This window comes from Squalius cephalus, assembly GCF_949319135.1.
Source record: "Squalius cephalus genome assembly, chromosome: 10".
NCBI lineage: Eukaryota > Metazoa > Chordata > Actinopteri > Cypriniformes > Leuciscidae > Squalius > Squalius cephalus.
Window position 1 is genome coordinate 42682503 of NC_137131.1, and position 20067 is coordinate 42702569.

Below are 20067 nucleotides of genomic sequence, written 5' to 3' on the forward strand. Positions count from 1 at the left end.
TTGCTTCGCTGCCCTAGGAGGCCACGCCCAAGCCACGCCTACCGGTAAGAGCGCGCAGTTAAACAACAAGACTAGGCTACTAGTGAGTCTCCGTGACGAGTCTGCCCGGGATTTTGAGATCGCCCAAAATGTCCGGGATATGGGTTTGCTGTTCTACAGTCGCCATTCATTATGTTCACTGTGGCGAGCAGGACGAGGCTGAGGGGCGCGGGAGAACGACGCGAGGCCGGTGGCGTGATTACCGATGAGCGACGGAGGAGCGGGAATTTTCTTAGCAATGTTAAAAAGCACATCAACCGATCACTTGTTTAGCGTTCATGTAAACACTACATTCAGATTCACCAATCGGAATGAATTCAGTTAGATTGAAACAAAAGGTGTGCATGTAAACAATGAATGGCGATTACAGAAAGCAAAAGCCGAATCCCGGACATTTTGGACGATCTCGACGGCCGGACATGTCCGGGAAAAAGAGGATGGTAACCCCTACTACTCAGCTTTCTCCACAGAACAAGAGCCTGCTAGCTTAGCTTCCAAAGAAATACGGCTGACACTGTGTACATTCTGTGAGTGAGATCCCACCTCCTATGGGCGGGTTGAGAACATGCGGGACAGCGCCATCTACTGGCTGTAGTCTTTAGCCTCTGGCCAAAAAATCCTCCGATGACGCAAAATGGTGATTTTTGCGTCATCGGAGGATTTTTTCCAGACAAAAAATACATAAATCTCTCATCTCAGGGGGATATGAGGGTGGAAAGCGCGGTAATTCGAAAACACTACGGGTTTTCTACTGATACAAAGCTTAATGCTAAATCCTGAAGTATCCCTTTAAGTCATCCCTGAAAACCGGCCATGAGAAATGCATTATTTTATAAAACTACAAATAAGGTCGTACTATATCATCTACCAGCAGTCACAGGGGACCTTCATGTTGCCGACACGCTGCCTTTTCCAGGCAACAGCGGCGCACAGAGAGCCGGGGGTAAGAGTAGGTGAGCGTGTGTCAGTGCACCGAAACATAAACACAGACACATCACCGAAAGTATGATAATAACATTAAAACACATCATTCACTCTAGTCTAAGTGGTTTCTGTGACTTTCAAACATGAACGTGAACATTCCATCCCGCAGCGAATCCAAGCGTTTGTGGGAGGGGAGAATAAAGGCTCTCAGAAAAGTGTGGGAAAATCAACCCAACCCAATTTTTTTTTGGTAACATTAAATTAGTGTTTAATAGACACATAAACGGTACAAATATAAGTTTAAGTGTCACCACATTTTGAATGTACAACATAATTCGAGAATTTAGTCTGATTCAAAGGAGAATCAGAATGCCAAATTCTGACTGGACAGGAGGAGCTGGGGAGGGAGGAGGGTAATCCGCTCCTGAGAAACGCGATAATACTGAAGGAGCGTATACAGTGATAGGCGTCGTATTCCTATAGGTAGACGTGGAACAGCTGTAAGTCAGCTGATGCGAGCTTGACTAGCGTGACCTGCCAGAACTGACGCTACGCTTGAGTTAGTATCGCAGACATCAGATACAGTCTGACCGCAATAAACATAATAAAACACCTCTGGATGGCTTCTGTCACAAGAAGAAGAAAAAACTGGATTTCAAGAATTCATGCATCTGTTAATATTAAACATGCAACATTTATTTTCCCCATATTTTAAATAAAAATAAAGGATGAGTCATGTTGTTGATCTAATGACAAAATAAGCTGAAGTGCAATAAAGTTTGAAATGCAAAAGTCAGTCATTCAAAAGTTTGTATTTTAAGCACTTTTTATTTTTATGCATTTATGTAGTTGAACAATGAGTTAATTCTAACATCTACACACACACACATTTCCCGGGATAAAGGAAACACACATTTTGTGACAGCCTGCCCCAACAGCAGCTCATGCTTGTCCCATTATTAATGGTAATTTGTTATAATGGAACTGCCCTATTATAGGCTTTTCAGTCAAATTAATCATTAAAACAATTATGAAACATAAGAACATGAGAACCATATGATATCTAGCCCCAGTCTTCCATGTGTCATGAACTTGGTGACAAAATCTCCCTTTAGATTTGATGTTTTTTTTTTTTGTGTCTAATGTAAATTTATGAATGGAGTTGCATACATTTAGAATATTTATGTATTTATTTTGTATGTTGCTTCCTTTTGTGAAATGTATTGGGGGGTTTTATATACTCTGCTCAATTATATAATGTATTTTTGTATTGTATGCTAGCCTACTGCAGAGAGAGAGAGAGAGAGAGAGAGAGAGAGAGAGAGAGAGAGAGAGAGAGAGAGAGAGAGAGAGAGAGAGAGAGAGAGAGAGAGAGAGAGAGAGAGAGAGAGAGAGAGAGAGAGAGACCCGCCCCCTCTCCATTTCATTCACTACTATTATCAGAACGGGGCGGGCTCTAGTATTTTCGTCACATATTTAAGAGGCGGGATCTAGCGGTCTTTTGACCAATCGCCTACACGCAAAAAATGACTGACAGCTCGTTTGTCAAATGGCGATTCCTGATGCGTTGTTTCCTTCAACAATACTCCACTGCATGTCACGAAGGCGTTTCCAGCACACGGTTCTTTCTTTCCGCGACGTGGACGCTCTTATGATGATGGTGATGATGGTGCGTTGATATAAATCTCTTTATATGCGCGAAACAGCGACGAGTTGAGCATCGTTTCCAGCGCGAGAGCAGGTGAGAACCAGATACTTCTGTTCATATGATGCGGAACGACATTAACGCACGAATAAATTCACACATGTGAGTTTTTGCTTTAGAATTGTGGCATTCTTTAATATGGCAAATTATTTGACGTATTTTCCAATTATATTTCACGGCCAACGATTGTATTTCTCCGTGGGATTGATTATGATTATAATAATAACTTATTAATTTAAAATAATAACATTCTATTGTGATAATTTATATATTTTTTTTATTTAATATGTTATTATACAGACTATTTCTATAGTGCTTGTTTTTTTCTCCACATTTATTTAGAAGTTCAGTTTATCAATGACACACACACTCACTCTCTCTCTCTCTCTCTCTCTCACACACACACACACACACACACACCCTAATGCAATTCAGTGTTCCCATAACAGTTGTCATGAGTTTCCATGGGGAAGTATCATCTGTAATGGGATTTAAAAGAGCTGATGATGACTTCTCTAGAGCAGTTGAACTTGACCGCCCTGTCAGACAGGAGCATTCACTGTGTTTATCATTACAGCAATGTAGAGGTTTTACATTACACACATCGCTCTAGTTAAAGGTGTCTCTTTGCATTTAAAGGCAGGGTAGGTGATTTGTTCCAGATTTTTTTTTTTTTTTTTTTTTTTTTTTTTTTGTTATGCTGGTTGAAAGTCTCTTAATATCCTGATAGCAATCACTAAGTTAAGTGGTCTAAATTTATTTATATGTATCAGGGATGGAAATTAACTTTTTTGTCCACCGGCCACTGTGGCTGGTGGATTTCAAAATCTACCAGCCACTCAATGTTTTTACCAGCCACTTTCTTGTTTTTAACCGACAATGTGTAACTGCATGTGAAAATTAATACTACAAGATCTACAATACTTAAGCAGTTTATTTAATCTCAAGTCTCAATGAAATACTGACATTTTCTCTTTCTCTCTTATACACTCTTCCTCTCTTATATATATTTCTCTTTTTTACCTGGATGTGGCATTTGGATGATTCGTGGTCTTTTATGGCTTCCAGTTTTAGGTTTTTTAGTCCCAACAATGAAACTATTAGGCCCTGTTTACACGAGAACGCTCGCGGGTGAAAACGTAAAAATATTTTTTCAGATGTGCCTTTCGTTTAGACGGCGATGCCGTTTTTGGGGCTTAATAACGCAAAAAAGTGAAACCACCCTCCAGAGTGGGAATCTTAAAAACGCTCCACCGTCGCATTGGTGCGTTCACACCGGATGCGAATAGCGCGTCAGGCGTGAGTGATTTCAATGTTAAGTCAATGCAAAGATGTTTTCTCTGCAGACCTCTTAACGCCTGCGATGTAACGCCACATTTTTTTTGAAGGTGTGCCTCCTCTAAAAGTGTCCGCCGTCCGTGTGAAACAGTATGCTATCTTTATTTACCCGCCACGGTGGCCGGTAGGTGAAGCGAGTTTACCCGCCACAACACAAAATCACCCGCATTTGGCTGGTGGCGGGTGCTAATTTCCATCCCTGATATGTATATATCGTCCATGGAAGTCGTAGGACTATAAAATGCTCATCCAATCATTGCATTCGGTCCGTTCACGCCATAACTACTGTAATTCGGAAGAGATGGAAACCCATACACACACTGTGCTGTTCGTGACTCAAATTTATGCGTTTCAATGTCAACTCTATCATGACGAAATGAATCTGCAGCAGTCAGGTGGTACAGGTCAGTGCTCTGTAAGTTGTTTACGTTCATTATTATTGTAATGTACATGCTTTGTGACATTAGGTAGCCTAATTTAACGCCGTCTCTCGTGACGCTTTTGTTCACTCCCTGCTGTATTCGTTCATGTGTTTTGAAGGAGGTGTGGCTTTGGAGACGCTTTGAAGGGAAGGTGGGATCTTACGCTTTCAAATTTTTTATTGCTAGCAATTTTTATTTCTAGCCTCTTCGTAAATTGCCTACCCTACCTTTAATTGCCGTGCATCGCTCTCTGAAACGGGTTCATTCATCTGCAGTTCTGATAACAGGCCTTGGAGAAAATTATACATACTAGAGATCATAAATGCAGTCTGATTGAGGGGCTGATGCTGTTTTACACAAACAGTACACCCTTATATTCCTTTCAGATGTTTTCTGTGAGCATCTATAAGAGCCTCTTTCTTGTAAGCGCTCTCTTGATGTCTAGCTATTGTATAATGTTTTGTAGTGCACTTCCGGAAATGCAACAAAAGACATTCAAAGTGAGTTGTATCAGTTCAGTGAGTTGGATAAATAGTCAGCCAACTCCCAGGATGTTTGTGCTGAAACAATGAAACAATGCATCTAGTTTTTTCACAGTGACCGACTTGCATAAAGCATGTTTCTCCAGCATCTCTCATGACATGGAGCCTAACAGGTAAAGGTATTTTAATCGTGATCATGATTTCTGCTTCTCTCGATTAAGTAGCGTAATCATCTGTGATACTGGCCTGCTGTTTATTTATCCTGAAAAAAAAAAAAAAATGTATTTGATATTTCCATTATCTTTGGTTGACATATTGGAATTAGTTTTAGCTTTTGAGAGAAGCTTCTTAGGGTTTTACCAGTTCTCAATGTATTACTGTATATGATATATAAATATATTATAGGCTCTATATATATATTAAAAAAAATTATATATATATATATAAAAATCAGGAAACTAGTTGAGGTAAATAAATAATGTGTATGAATCGATATTCTCTTGATTTGTTCTTAAAGATAGTTGAAGTAATTCTGTTGAAATGTAAAAAGAAAATTCTCCAATGAAATTTTTTTGAGCAAAATAATCTTTGATTATCTGTTTAACCATTATCGTGCAGCTTTTAATGTCTGATAATAAATAAAAAAAATAGATAGAAAAGGATGTGACTCCCATGGGCCTCCTTACTTTTAGCTTCCAAGATTTTTTTCTGCACTTACGGGAATGTTTTTCATGGATCTGCTCAATTATTTAACCGTTTCTCCTTTTAAGCTCAAAGCTCTTGTGTTGGAGGTCCTCATGCAGCATTAATGCCTGACTTTCTAGATGGTTTCTGTAGATATGAATTCTGTAGCTGCAATTTTGGTGGCAGTATTTGTGTTAAAGTCAACATGGAATCAAAAGGGACATTTTTGATGACTTAAAGCACACAAAAGCATAATCTCTGCTGCTGGATCTGATTGTTTACAACTTCTAAACAGTGGATAGTACAGGATATATATTACAAAGAGAGATCTCTGTTGGTTTTACTCCTCTCATGGCAGTCTAGAGCTTTTGTTTGCATGACTGCTGTTGCTATAGTTCTTCACTTTGGGGTTTTACAGCATTTAAACATCAGCAGCGTTGAGAAGTAGCTGACGCAGCAGCCTCCAGTGACTGATGCGCTTCCTTGGAAAGTGTTTTAAGAAACTCTGGGAGGATAATAAGCTCATTTTAAGGAGTAGTTCAGCATAAAGAGAAAATTTTGTCATTATTTACGTCATATATTTATTTAATGTTGCTGTTTAAGCATGAAAAAGCTCTGAGTTATCCTCTATATCAGTGCCAGTGTTTCTTAACTCCCTGAAACTCCTCCATTGTAGTCTTGAGTTTCTGCCGGGAACGAACACGTCACAATATTCCTCATTTAAATAATTAATATGCAGAATAAAGGGGCGGGGCCTGGTTGAGTTAGTTAGTAGTGTGTTAAACTGGCGGTTATGGTAAGAGCGGGACATTTCCCAAACACACTCAAAGCGCTTGACCAATCACAACACACAAATCCAGCCGACCAATCAGAGCACAGTGTGCTTTTCAGAAGGAGGGGCTTCATAGAGACAGAAACTAAACAGAGCGTTACTGACAGACTGGGAAGAGAGGAGCCGCAACAATGGAGAATATGAGGAGAATAATGTTTTTTGAACATTCAAGCTATGCTAGTAGAGCCCAAAAATCTAAATCAAGACTTTGAAAAGGGACATAATTATGGAAACCTGTTTCTGGAACTGAATTAAAAAAAAAAAAAAAAAAAATGTAATTGCGACTTTTTATATCACAATTCCGACTCTTTTTTCTTGCGGTTGCCAGTTTACATCTCGCAATTCTTACTTTCTTTCTCAGAATTGTGATATAAACTAGCAATTGCGAGTTATAAATTCCAATTCTGAGAAAAAAAAAAGACTTTCTTTTTATCTCACAATACTGACTTTATAACTCAGGGAAAAAAAAGTCAGAATTGCGATATTAAAAAGTCGCAATTTCTTTTAAATTGTTTTATTCCGTGGCGGAAACAATCTTCCATGCATAATAGGTCCCCTTTAAAAACTTTCCGTTTTTTGGTGAACTAGGCCTAATCCTTTAACCCTTGTACACTTTTAAGCATAATGACTGTTCTAGTGTAGGTTTTGGGAGCTGCTTCTTCGGTGAAGAACACACTCATAGATGAATTGTCAGCATAACAAACTAAGTCTCAGCAAAAGAAAGGCCTGTAATTAGTGCTTTTATTAGTTATACAACATTCATCACTCCCAGAGAATTACCACAATTACAACAACACACCCATGTCCTAAAACATAAAACCGCTAATTAAATGTGGGATTTCTCTGCTCAGAAGGTTTGGGATCAACAGCTGCTCATTCTTGCTTCAAGTTTTGGTAACCTACAGGAGGTCATCGCTCTCAAAACGCTTTATGAAAGGTCGTACAGTGTGCCGTTGAACTCGAGGAAAGAGTTTTAGAGCACAGAAAGCTGGATGAAGTGCAGATCATGTTGTTAATCATATAATTAACCTGGTCCAAATTCTTGAGCCTGGATTAAATTTATGTAATGTTCAAGCCAAGCCTCAATGTATTTAATGAAATCTTAACCAAAAAGTACCAAATTACGATTCTTCCTCAGTGCAAAAGTTTTGGCTGTTTCACATATGAACTTTTTCTTACCTGGCAACTAGATCAGTGTAGATATTTATTGTGAGCTGAAGACATAGGGCACTATTTTAATGATCTGAAACGAAAGTATCAAACGCGAAACGCAAGTAACTTTGTGGGCGGGTCTCGATCTAAATCGCAAATCTAAAATGTGTTGGTCTTCAGTAGCTTCATTATTCATAGGTGTGGTTTGGGCGTAACGTGAAATAAACCAATCAGAGCATCATCTCACATTCCCTTTAAGAGCAGGCGCGCTTGTTCCATGGCGGATTGCTATTATAACGGCGGATTTGCCAGACGCACACCATGAGCGGTTCACAGCCGAGGAGACCGACGTTCTCGTCAGGGCCGTAAAACACAGAGAAGTGACATTGGGGATGGAGAAACACACCCAAATTAGCTTCGGTTAAACAGGCGTATGATAATTTGGGTAAATGTGTAAGCTAGATTTATGCCTATTTTTTCACATCTTCATGGACACCACAATGATTTATCTCATGTGTTAATATTTTTCCTTGTAATTATGTATGGTTTGCAAAAATGGGAACTGCTGTGTCTGTGTAGATGAGAGAATCAATGTGTACTTAAAATAGCATCTGAATAACGCGCCACTGACTTTAAACTAGGTTTCTCCTGGTCAGTGGCGGAAGTGTTTTCTGAAACTGCAAAATAGCACCAGGGAATGTTTGCACCGGAACACGCCTCCTCTTTTCACTGAATCGCCCTGGTAGCACAAATTCATTCCCTAGTTTACCGACGTGCGTCTGTGGAGGGAAAAGTCTGTTGTGCATCGGGTGCAAAATAGGAATGATACATGCGCCGTCGATGTACAAAGTCATTTGCGCTGGGTGCAACATAGGGCCCCTAGTGTTAAATCTTACTCATTGTGGTTTTCTGACGTCTTGACAAGATTTGCATGCTGTATATCTTTCACTGATTTGTACTTTGTTTCCTCATGTTATCAGATGGATGTTTGAGTGTGTCGCTCCTGTTTTACCCCTGAGGCTCATCGTGATTGTGATGATAGCAAAGGTGTGTGTGACGGTCGGTGTTCCTCATTCCTGTGTTATAGAACAATACAGTGTACTTTAGCACATTAGTGTGTTATTTGGGCAGAACAGATGTTAGATGTGAGATTGCTGGTGTTTTTTCACGGGGTGGTGCCGCTCACGTTTTATCTGTCTGATCTTCACACATATTTGAGGTGTGTTTGTGGAGTAGAGCTGAGAAAAGGATCTTGGAAACAGGTTCAAGAAAGCATAAAACAATTGTGAAATTGTTTCTAATCCAGTATGATGGGATGAGAGTGTGACACCCGTTATCAGTCGAGCTTTATCATGCATTTAATCCACAGCCACTAATGACCGAAAGTTTGGCACGTGAACTATATAGCTTGCTAAAAATTGAAAATTAAATCGCTAATCATATTGGCCCAAATTCCTGCTACAATATGCATCCCATTGGCTGTTATTGTGTCGTGCAACATTGACTATACTGGAAAACATGATGGCCTTAAGTTATTTGAACTTATTTCTCTTTAACTCCAATTGTTGTGGATTTTGATCTTAAGTTGTCAAAAATTTAACTTAAAGTTGACTATTTGAGTTGAAACAGGTTATCTTCAAGTGTTTAGTTGAGTTTACTCACGTTTTTAAGGCAGCAGGTGAACTTTTGTTTCTAAGTTTAACCACCTATGTTTACGTGCATCATCATAATGAGATTTAGGCAGTATTGCGATTAAACTTGACCTCATTTAAACAAAATACTTAGATTAAATTGATGTGATAAAGCTCATAATATGAGCTTAATATGTTGATTTTAACTGCAATGAACAGGCATGTAAACACTTTAATGCATCTTTTCCACTCTGACCAAAGTGTGCATGTGTTTGTGATGAAATGGGGATGATATTGTCATGCTCAGATTTGTAAGGAAGGCATTGCATATTTGGGTTTTAAATAAAACTGAGTCCATGTTGACAACGTTGCACGACAAAAGTATAATGCAGTATATTGATGGTCAAAAACATCACAATGAAGATACTTTTAGGCACGTCAAACTCCATAGAAATGTGATTTGCATTCGATGCAAATAGATTAAAACATTGCTCAGTAACACAGTAGATCATTTGTGCTGTGCATTTGTGAATGATGGCGGTAAAAATAGCCACAAATCTTAGTGAATAATGATCATTGCATGCAAATGGTAGTGAAGAGGTTTGCTTGTCAAGTTAAAAATCCTTACTCGGATTTCTGGAAATAATCACATTATTAGTGCACATGTAAATGTAGTAAATTTCACATTCATTGTAGACAGTCGAATAGCGTCTTGATGGAAACTTGTCATTTCACATTGGGTTTATCATGCATTAACTGTGTTCTTCTGGGTTTGCTGCCATCTATCAAAGATTTCTGTCCATCATGGGAAGGTTTCCATATTATGCACATTTCCCACACTAAAGGCCAAATCCACATAATGACCTAATCCTGGCAGATTCCAGCGGGGTTGGTCACAGCGTCGCTCCGATTTAGGGCTCGTGTTCCACCGGAGTTTCATTCCACATGAGTAAGCATCTACAACAATGAGCCTGTTTGTCATTTGTGCATTTCTACTTCTGTTGCTCTTTTTCTACGTAAAGCTCCTTATTGCCGTCTTACAGGATTTGTGTGTTTGTTTGCCGTATTATTGGTGAGGATGTTCCAAATTCAGAAAAGGAAAATATTTTTCAGCAAATAATGAACTAAATTGGAGAGCTTTTTTGTGGGACAGATGTCATTATGCATTACTGATGAAAATGTTGTTTCCTCTCAGAGATACTCATTTCGTTGTACAGTATATAATTGACAGAAATTTAGATGTGTGCTGACTGACAACAACGTTTAAGGTTTTTCTGATGTGGCATTGAACATTATTATCAAAGTCCCCATGTAGTCAATAATTTCATCCCTTAAAACTCATCTTTGATCACCAAATGACATATTTAAATGTTTTTTCTTGAAAAAATGATTCTACCTTAAAATATCTTGAATGTAACTCGACAGCCTTGCCTCATTTAGTATGCGCGGCTCTATGAGTATGCAAATGAGCCCCGCCTCCACTCCCTCGCTCAGCTCAGAGATCCACTGGTTGACGATCACACGTTGATCTGATTGGTTACAAGGTAGTTTGTGACGTCAGAAACACCAGCGATTTCAAAGCGTGTTTTTGAGACTGTCTTTGGTTCACTGCAGTTTTAAGGAGGAAATACTCAGCAATGGTGTCGACTTATGAATTTACACATGGTTTGTCTTAAAGCATATTAAAAACTTCATTATAAACAACATTAAAAGCTGGATTTTCACCACAGGGGGACTTTAATGCCTTAGATGCTTCATTTAGCAGTGGCTGCTCATATTGGAAAGGTCAAGAGCCATAAAGGTGAATTAACAGCAACTTAATTCCAACCGATTTTCACAAGATTTGGTTTGTCATCTAGTAAATAGCATGAAAACCTTGACATAATAACCAAACTACATGACTGTCCCAAACATGACCTTTCCAACAATAGGCCCAGTCTAGACCTGACATGTGTCACAGACATGACAAGAATGTGTATGTGTGTGTGTTTGAGTGATGATTTCACAGGCGTGTTTTTATCTTCTGGTATTATGCAACCGTAAGCTGCACCTTCTGAATCACATACTGATACTAGCGTTGTCAGATTCATACTGCGTTACGCTTGCAAGATGACAAATATGAGAGGTTCACATCTTCAGACACATTTCATAATGCTAGAATGAGTCGTGTAGCTTTGTTGATGACAGCAGAACACTTAGTTGCTCTTAATGTGCACATTAATACGCCTGTGTGCTCTCACAAAGTATTAAAGACGACGTGCATCAGGTTAATGGCTATGATAGACAGACAGAAGTATATTGTAGAGGTTGCTCGCTAATTCTAAAAGTTAGTCAACCTGTTAATTGCCATTTTTGGACATCGATCTGAACGTAACTAGTTGTAATTCACAGGCTACATGCTTTGAAACACAGACCTAAAGGTTTGCTTTTAAAGAAGACACTCGTCGGATTTTTGCAGAAGCAAAAGCACTTCAAAAAGTGAAAGTGAAAAAAGTTATAGAAGCAAATACACTCACCTAAAGGATTATTAGGAACACCATACTAATACTGTGTTTGACCCCCTTTCGCCTTCAGAACTGCCTTAATTCTACGTGGCATTGATTCAACAAGGTGCTGAAAGCATTCTTTAGAAATGTTGGCCCATATTGATAGGATAGCATCTTGCAGTTGATGGAGATTTGTGGGATGCACATCCAGGGCTCGAAGCTCCCGTTCCACCACATCCCAAAGATGCTCTATTGGGTTGAGATCTGGTGACTGTGGGGGCCATTTTAGTACAGTGAACTCATTGTCATGTTCAAGAAACCAATTTGAAATGATTCGAGCTTTGTGACATGGTGCATTATCCTGCTGGAAGTAGCCATAAGAGGATGGGTACATGGTGGTCATAAAGGGATGGACATGGTCAGAAACAATGCTCAGGTAGGCCGTGGCATTTAAATGATGCCCAATTGGCACTAAGGGGCCTAAAGTGTGCCAAGAAAACATCCCCCACACCATTACACCACCACCACCAGCCTGCACAGTGGTAACAAGGCATGATGGATCCATGTTCTCATTCTGTTTATGCCAAATTCTGACTCTACCATCTGAATGTCTCAACAGAAATCGAGACTCATCAGACCAGGCAACATTTTTCCAGTCTTCAACTGTCCAATTTTGGTGAGCTCGTGCAAATTGAAGCCTCTTTTTCCTATTTGTAGTGGAGATGAGTGGTACCCGGTGGGGTCTTCTGCTGTTGTAGCCCATCCGCCTCAAGGTTGTGCGTGTTGTGGCTTCACAAATGCTTTGCTGCATACCTCGGTTGTAACGAGTGGTTATTTCAGTCAAAGTTGCTCTTCTATCAGCTTGAATCAGTCGGCCCATTCTCCTCTGACCTCTAGCATCAACAAGGCATTTTCGCCCACAGGACTGCCGCATACTGGATGTTTTTCCCTTTTCACACCATTCTTTGTAAACCCTAGAAATGGTTGTGACCCTAAACCCTAAAATTGCTAGAAAAGCCTGATTAATATTAACGACGGACAGCAGCAGGTTTATTAGAGCGCTGTCACTTTAAGGCCGGATCCAATACACTGATACACATCCAATATTCTCCAAACTGTTCACTAAAGACATAAACGGCTGTGTTTACTCGCCAAAACGAAAATTAACACTGGTGCCAAATGCAGTTTTCATGAGATTCACCAAGATATTTTTAACCAGTGAAGCTCCATATTGGAAAAACTTCATTTTTAACTTGCGTAAGAGGAATTAGTAATGGCTAACGGGATCATTCTTTACCATGATAATTAGTGCACATCCGGTTTTAAAACTAACAACATCCATCCTAAGTTTAAAGTGATTTCTACTTAAGTAGTGCTTTGCTTTTAGATGAAGGCCTTGAGTTTCACACAAAGTAACAGTCATTAGCAAGAGTAGTTTTCAGTGAGTTATTAACATTCCCTCATTGCTCAGTTAAATGTCTAGTTTCATTCTCTGTGTACTTCATTTTGCGCAAGCCTCTGCTTTTTATAAAACTGGGATTTCTTGCCTTATGAATGATTCATGCAGAAGCTGAGACTCTTTCCACAGGCGATCGAGGATCTTGCTGACACAGATATTACTGCAGCTGAAACAAACAAACCTGCAAAATTAAACCAGCTGATTTCATAAGGGCTGTTTCACTGTTGAATGCCTTTCTGAACTCAACTATATACTGGTGTTTCAGTCGATGTGTGGAGGCACTGAAGAGACAGAAGGATTATTGTGATCATGGCCACACCTGAATGATAAAGTCATCATTATTCAGACCGGATCCCTCATACACACCAGTGTTGACTCAGTTGCTTGTGTGTGTGTGTGTGTGTGTGTGTGTGTGTGTGTGTGTGTGTGTGTGTGTGTGTGTGTGTGTGTGTGTGTGTGTGTGTGTGTGTGTGTGTGTGTGTGTGTGTGTGTGTGTGTGTGTGTGTGTGTGTGTGTGTGTGTGTGTGTGTGTGTGTGTGTGTGTGTGTGTGTGTGTGTGATTTCACTATTCATGTTGAAGAGTTGAAAGTTAATGTAAATGTTCACTATAAATGTTGAGTTTTGAATGGATTGTAAGGTGTTTGTCTACAGCATTTGGGAGAAATTTAACCTTTACAACTAAAAATGTAGGTTGCTTTATAACATCTGGGGGATGGAGATCTTTCAAGATCTGATATTGAGTAAGTTTTTAGGAATCAGGTTCTTAGATGTTAAAGTGAACCTATAATGCTTTTTCAGATATGATCTTTCATGTAGTGTGTAATAGAGATGTGTAAAAGCTCTGCAAAGTTTTAAAAGTCAAAGTGCAGATGAATGGAGTTATTGTCTGTCTCCCAAAAGAAAGAAGTGATTCTGAACTGAAACGAGTCGTCAGTAATTCCAGTCTCACTTCCTGATGATCCTGTAGGTTTGGAACTAATTTGCATAGTTCCAGCCTCTGGTCTTGATTGGCTGATCAGCGTCTCTTAGCCCCGCCCTCAAACACTGTAGTTTATCTGAGACTGGAAGAGTTTGGTTCGTGTTGTTCATGTCGAGAAGACGCTGTTTTCTGAGATTGATACGGTAAAACCCACGCCATCGTTACTGTTCGTATCACTGTGATCAAGAGCTGAGATTCAGATATGATAATGAGCATTTGGTTTATGACCAATCACAGCAGACTGGGCCGTCTGACCAATCAGAGCAGAGCAGCTCTCAGAGAGGCGGGGTTTAGAGAGACTGAATCCTTCATCGAAGCGTTTCGGACACTGGGAGAAAAGAGCTGACGCTGCACTGGAGATTATGAGGAAAGTGTTTTTGACATTTGATGCATGTAAACCTGTTTTAGGAGACTCTAATACACAATTAGAAACCTTTAAAATAGCATAATAGGGCACTTTAAGGCAGACAAACAGATGTTTACAAAAAATCTTTCCTTCTGATGATTAATAAATGGTTTGATAACATGCAGGTTATGTCTTTTGCTTTTTGCTTACCAACTGATATATTATCCTCTTGTCTTCTGTTATCATGATTTAACATAATGTTTTTCCATGTAGAGAGGAAAACGTGCCATTTGCAGCCCATTTTACTTCTGTAATGTGACGTAGTTCAGAGTGAAACAGGAAATTCAATGAGAAATTATTGATTTAATTGTGAGCCAGACAGAATGCACATTTGCTAAAACTAAAATAATGCCTAATTTAATAATTGGCGATTGCGTAACATGATCCAGTGACCCACTAGAAGAGCTAAGTAACAATCAGAAAAAGAAAGTAGTTTTAGAGAAAGATAGTATTAGTTTGATTAAAGATGACACATCTCTAAATGTATCCTAAATAAACAAGCTGACTAGTCAATCCAACTTCCTTTCATACATTCACAAACTGATACATGTTGTATAATGAATGCATACTTTTGTCCATATGTTTGCGCTGGGCTTACGATCTGTCATGGGTGTGTATTTAACATGTACAGCTGGACTAAATGTGTTTGGTTTTTGTTATAGTTCACAATGTAGGAATAAAACCTTTACAAATTTTTCCCAGCATGTTACGGTTTTGCTTGACGTTTGAGTATGAAACGCACATACAGCTCTGACGCCCAGATTTACAACACACACACACACACACACACACACACACACACACAGGATTCCTGTGGGCTTGTTATGTTTGCCATCGTTTCCATCTGCCAACTCCACCCTAGTGAACTCACACTGAGACACACACACAGGGTTTATATTGGGCATCCGTCCACTTTATTTCTCTGCAAATTAACCAAACAATAAATTAAGTGAACCTATAAAGTCAAACACTCACGTACAGTGACCCCAAATGTCTGAATATCATTGCATTAGATTGCATGTGCGCTCAAATGCTGCAGGATCTTTTCTTTTCACTAACATTGACTTTTCTTTATCATGTTGGTCTCAGTGTCCTTGAATCAGCTTCTTCATGTTCAACACTAGATCTATTATTTGTTCTTTATGTCAGATGTCTTGATTGCATAATGTGTTTGTGCATCTTCCTTTAGTTTACAATAAATGACACTTTTGTTTTTGTGATCTAATGCAGTGATATGTTAGTGTGTCTGGAGTCCACACATGTTTTAGAGGATCTGCAGCGCTGGAAAAACAACTGTGTTGTTGGAAAAAAGGTCTCAGGCTGTGTTTGACGTCAGCAGACTGCCATCATAAACACACACACACACACACACACACATTCACACACACAGAGCTGTGAGGATGAGATAGGCTACATCAGTGCTATTATTAATAGTATAGAATTAGTATTATTGTTGTTGGGGAAAAAGCCAGAAGGCTTTGATTTTTTTCTCCTCAGTCCGAGCCTTTACAGGTTTGTGTGTTGTTGTGAGTCACTTTTAATAATATTTTTATGAATGTAGTATTTGTACTCTGAATATGAATTTGAGTTAGTGTTTATGAATTTAATCTGAGTACCATTTAAAAGTTTGGGCTCTGTATGTTTCCGTAAGTCTTCTGCTCTTCGGCTGTTTTTATTTGATAAAAAAAAAAAACATTAAAAAAGTAATACTGTGATATATTTCACAATTTAAAATAGCTGTCTTCTATGTCAATATATTGTTAAAATGTAATTTATTTCTGTGATCAAAGCTAAATTTTCAGCATCATTTCTCCAGTCTTTCTTAATTTTTTATTTTAAAGTGATAAAAGCATCAAAACATTAAAATAGATGTGTGACCATTTAGATAATTTGTGACAAATTTTCATAAATGTTATTAAATTATTATTTAAATGTTATGTAATTATTTAAAATAGTATTATTTATATATATATATATATATATATATATATATATATACGTATATATATATATACGTATATATATTGAACTTTCTATTCATCAGAGAAAATATTTTTCATCTGAAAATCACGGTTTCCAGAAAAATATGAAGCAGCACAACTTTTCAACACTGATAAGAACATCAATTAATGGTTTTTGAGCAGCAAATCAGCACATTACAATGATTCCTGAAGGATCATGTGACACTGAAGAAGACTTTTTGTTCTTTTAAGATAATCAACATGTATATTACGTATGAGTAATTTCATATTTTGCATGCTAAACTTGAGTTGTGACGTGTCATGCTGTTAAACGGATCCCTCTAAATGTTTGTTTCTTTCTCTCTCTCCGTTTCTGAAGTCTCCACATGTTTGACGAGCTGTAAGAAAGTTGCTCCACCTCCCGTTCCCCCTCGAACCACTTCCAAACCGTTCATCTCCGTCACTGTGCAGAGCAGCACCGAATCCGCGCAGGACTGTTACCCAGACCAGCTGGACCGCAAGAGCGAGGCCAACAGCCAATCAGGACGCAGCAACTCCTCCGACAGCCTCGACAGCACGCGGGCCAAGGGGTCGCGACCCCAGATTCCTGTCGCGGCGCCCCGGGAACCCCAGATCCCAGCGGCTGTGGTGATCTCTCCCAACCCTCATCATAATGAGCAGGTGAAGGGGGACGCTCTCGCCCCGGACGAACCCCCGATAGACCCCGTTCCACGACGGAAGCTTTCCTCCATCGGGATTCAAGTGAGTTTATTGAACTGAATGTGTCACACGTGGGCTTTAAGCCCTATCATGCACCCGGGCGTGTGTTTTACTTGCTTCAGCCCGACGCAGTTATCATTTTCACATCCTGCGCCACTGTGTTTAAAGGTGCATTAGGTAATATTTAGGAGGATCTGTTGACAGAAATGCAATATCATATACAGAACTATGTTTTCAGTGGTGTATAAATGGTGTCACACGTGGGTTTTGGGCCGTATAGATAAGGATATAGATACAGAAAACCGGGGTTTACGGTAGAAATTTGTGTATTTGATGTGCTTTTTTATTTTCAAAATCACTTTTTGGAAAGTAAAGAACAAATACATAATGCATTTATTTATTTTTTGGGGAAAATTAACCAACTCTTTATGAACCCTATCATACATTCGGTGCAATACCGCGCCAGGCACGATGCAAGTGTGTTTTGCTAGTTTCAGCCTGACGCAATTTTCATTTTCACGTCCTGCGCCACGTTGTTTAACCCCCTGAGGTCGGCTATCGCGCCGGCGCGATAGGCTCGTTTTTTTCCTTATCAGTGCAAAAAAAAAATACAAAAAAAATATAAATTTTTATCTTATATGCTTGTGTTATACATCAATCGATCCTGTTTAGTGTGTATTTTTTTTGTGTATGCTCATAATAAAAACAAAGTGTTGTGCTTTTCGCCAAATAAAGAAAAATAAACATGATGCGAGTTCTGCCTACTCTCCGTCAGTGAAGTCAATTCTGAAACGCGTCCGAAAATGAACTGTAACTCAGCGAATACTCAGTCAAACAGGCATACAGCCACACAGGCATGAAGCTTGAATTCTCTTCTTTCAAATGAAGTAATTTTTATAAAAAACAAATATTCACAGTTTATATAATATGTATGTAAAGAGAGAGATGTCAGTCGTTCTCATCTCAGCTAATTAAGTTTTAATGTGACTCCGCCTACGGAGACCGCGCTATTCAAACGCAAATGTGAGGCGATCCATACAAACCTGTGAAACGCCCAAATCCGCTGGATAAGGCCGGTGAAACACTGGATGCGTGGCGTAAGCAACTGTTAACAGTTTAGAGTTTACACACTGCCTGTGTGAGACGCGCGTCTCAGGCGCGGCACGAGCCGCGTGGAAAACGCGTGCATTCTAGAAATAGAACCGACGCCTATTTTTCACGCGACACGCAAGCGTCTTGGAAGCGTTTCCATGCAAAATTGAATAGGAAAATCTGTTTATTTGTCATTTTGACACGAATACATATTAATAAATGTCCTTTTGATGTTTAAAAGTGTCTAGGTTTTGACATAAATGCAAATATAAATGTAATTTTACAAAATATGATCGATTTTCAAATACTGCTGTATTGAATGAACAGCTTTTAGCAAACTCTATTGCTAGTATACTGAGATGAGGAATATATACTGTATGTGTTTTGTCAAAAATAAAGTCATCAACTAACTAATGAATCCTTTACTTTGAAATACGTATGATAAAATGTATACTTTAGTTTTGAAAGACGTTGACTAGTTTTGAAAAGATTATAAAGTATGTATGTGCATGCATATATATATGTGTGTGTGTATATATGAAGAGTTCAGATGCAAAAGCCTCTAAATGCCATCTGAAATTTTCTCCTAGAATGATCATTTTTATGAAGCTTGTATATTTAAGTTAGCTATAGGTGACACACCTGAATGAATGGCTCATTAAGTATGCAGGGACGTAGTCTCACCAGGTGTGAACTACTAAATATGCATGATGCTGTTGGAGCGTTTACGCCCCATCCGCATATTGGCTTTCCAAACTAAAAGTGTTTCACAAAACTAAAATCAATGTATCGTTTTTTTGTGAATGATTAGGCAGGATGATTTTCATATCATTTTGAAGAAAAAACACTAGGCGATGACATCCATTAGTCAAAAGTCTTATTGCCACATATTTAGTATGTGTTTTGTGGCCTTATTTCAGAAACTTTAATTTTTAGTTTTTTCGATAACCATGCATAAACATTATTCTCTCAAAAATGAAAACATGTACATACATGTGGCTCACATATTATGGAAGTCCTGTTTGTGCTATATAGAGTGAATTTACACCTTTGCCATTAATATGTTTATAAGCAACTGAAAAAAGCACAAATGTCAGGGCATGTCAGAACATCTCAAGGACCCCAAAAACACCCCAGACCCCAGAGGGTTAAATAGCAAATGCATTTGCTCCCATTTGTGCATCCATGTGCTGCTGGTCTGAAAACGAGGTGTGTTCAGGCGCATTGTTGGCGCGTTGCTATTTTGAGGAAACTGAAATGGACTGAGCCATTGACCAACTGAAACCTGGACTAAAGTCAATGGGGCAGTATAGGCTATAGGCGGGTCCATAACGTGCGTACACTCTGCTTATTACACATACACACACACACACACACACACTCTGCTTATTACACACACAGGCAGTACCACACAAACATGCCAAATATTAAAAATAAAACAATTACAATATAAAAGATTATTATGGTGTACATAAATAAATGGTGGAATCCGGCTTGTCCCATTGATGGTCTGCTTGTGCTTTAACCTCACACACCACACACACACACACACACACACACAGCTTTAACCTCACGCACGAGCAGATCCGTTTGCGCTCCAGAGAAGTGTTCAGTCTTTCCGCTTGCAAATTCCTCCATGTAAATAGCGAATCGCCACAGCGCGAGCGCAACTGGCTTTTAAAGGGAATGGGAGATGAGACTCTGATTGGTTTATTGCACATTATGCCCAAAACACACCCATTACTCATTAAGAGA

General features: G+C 39.0%; 1 protein-coding gene across 3 annotated transcripts in view; it reads left to right on the top strand.

The window, feature by feature from the left end:
* The window catches only part of dlgap4b (discs, large homolog-associated protein 4b), a 135723-nt gene that overhangs the window by 103779 nt on the left and 11877 nt on the right, over window positions 1-20067 (top strand). For all 3 annotated transcript variants that reach the window (XM_079882972.1, XM_079882974.1, XM_079882973.1), the window contains one exon: window positions 16880-17262. In XM_079882972.1, coding sequence (XP_079739098.1) covers window positions 16880-17262 — 383 coding nt within the window. The remainder of the gene's footprint in view (window positions 1-16879; window positions 17263-20067) is intronic.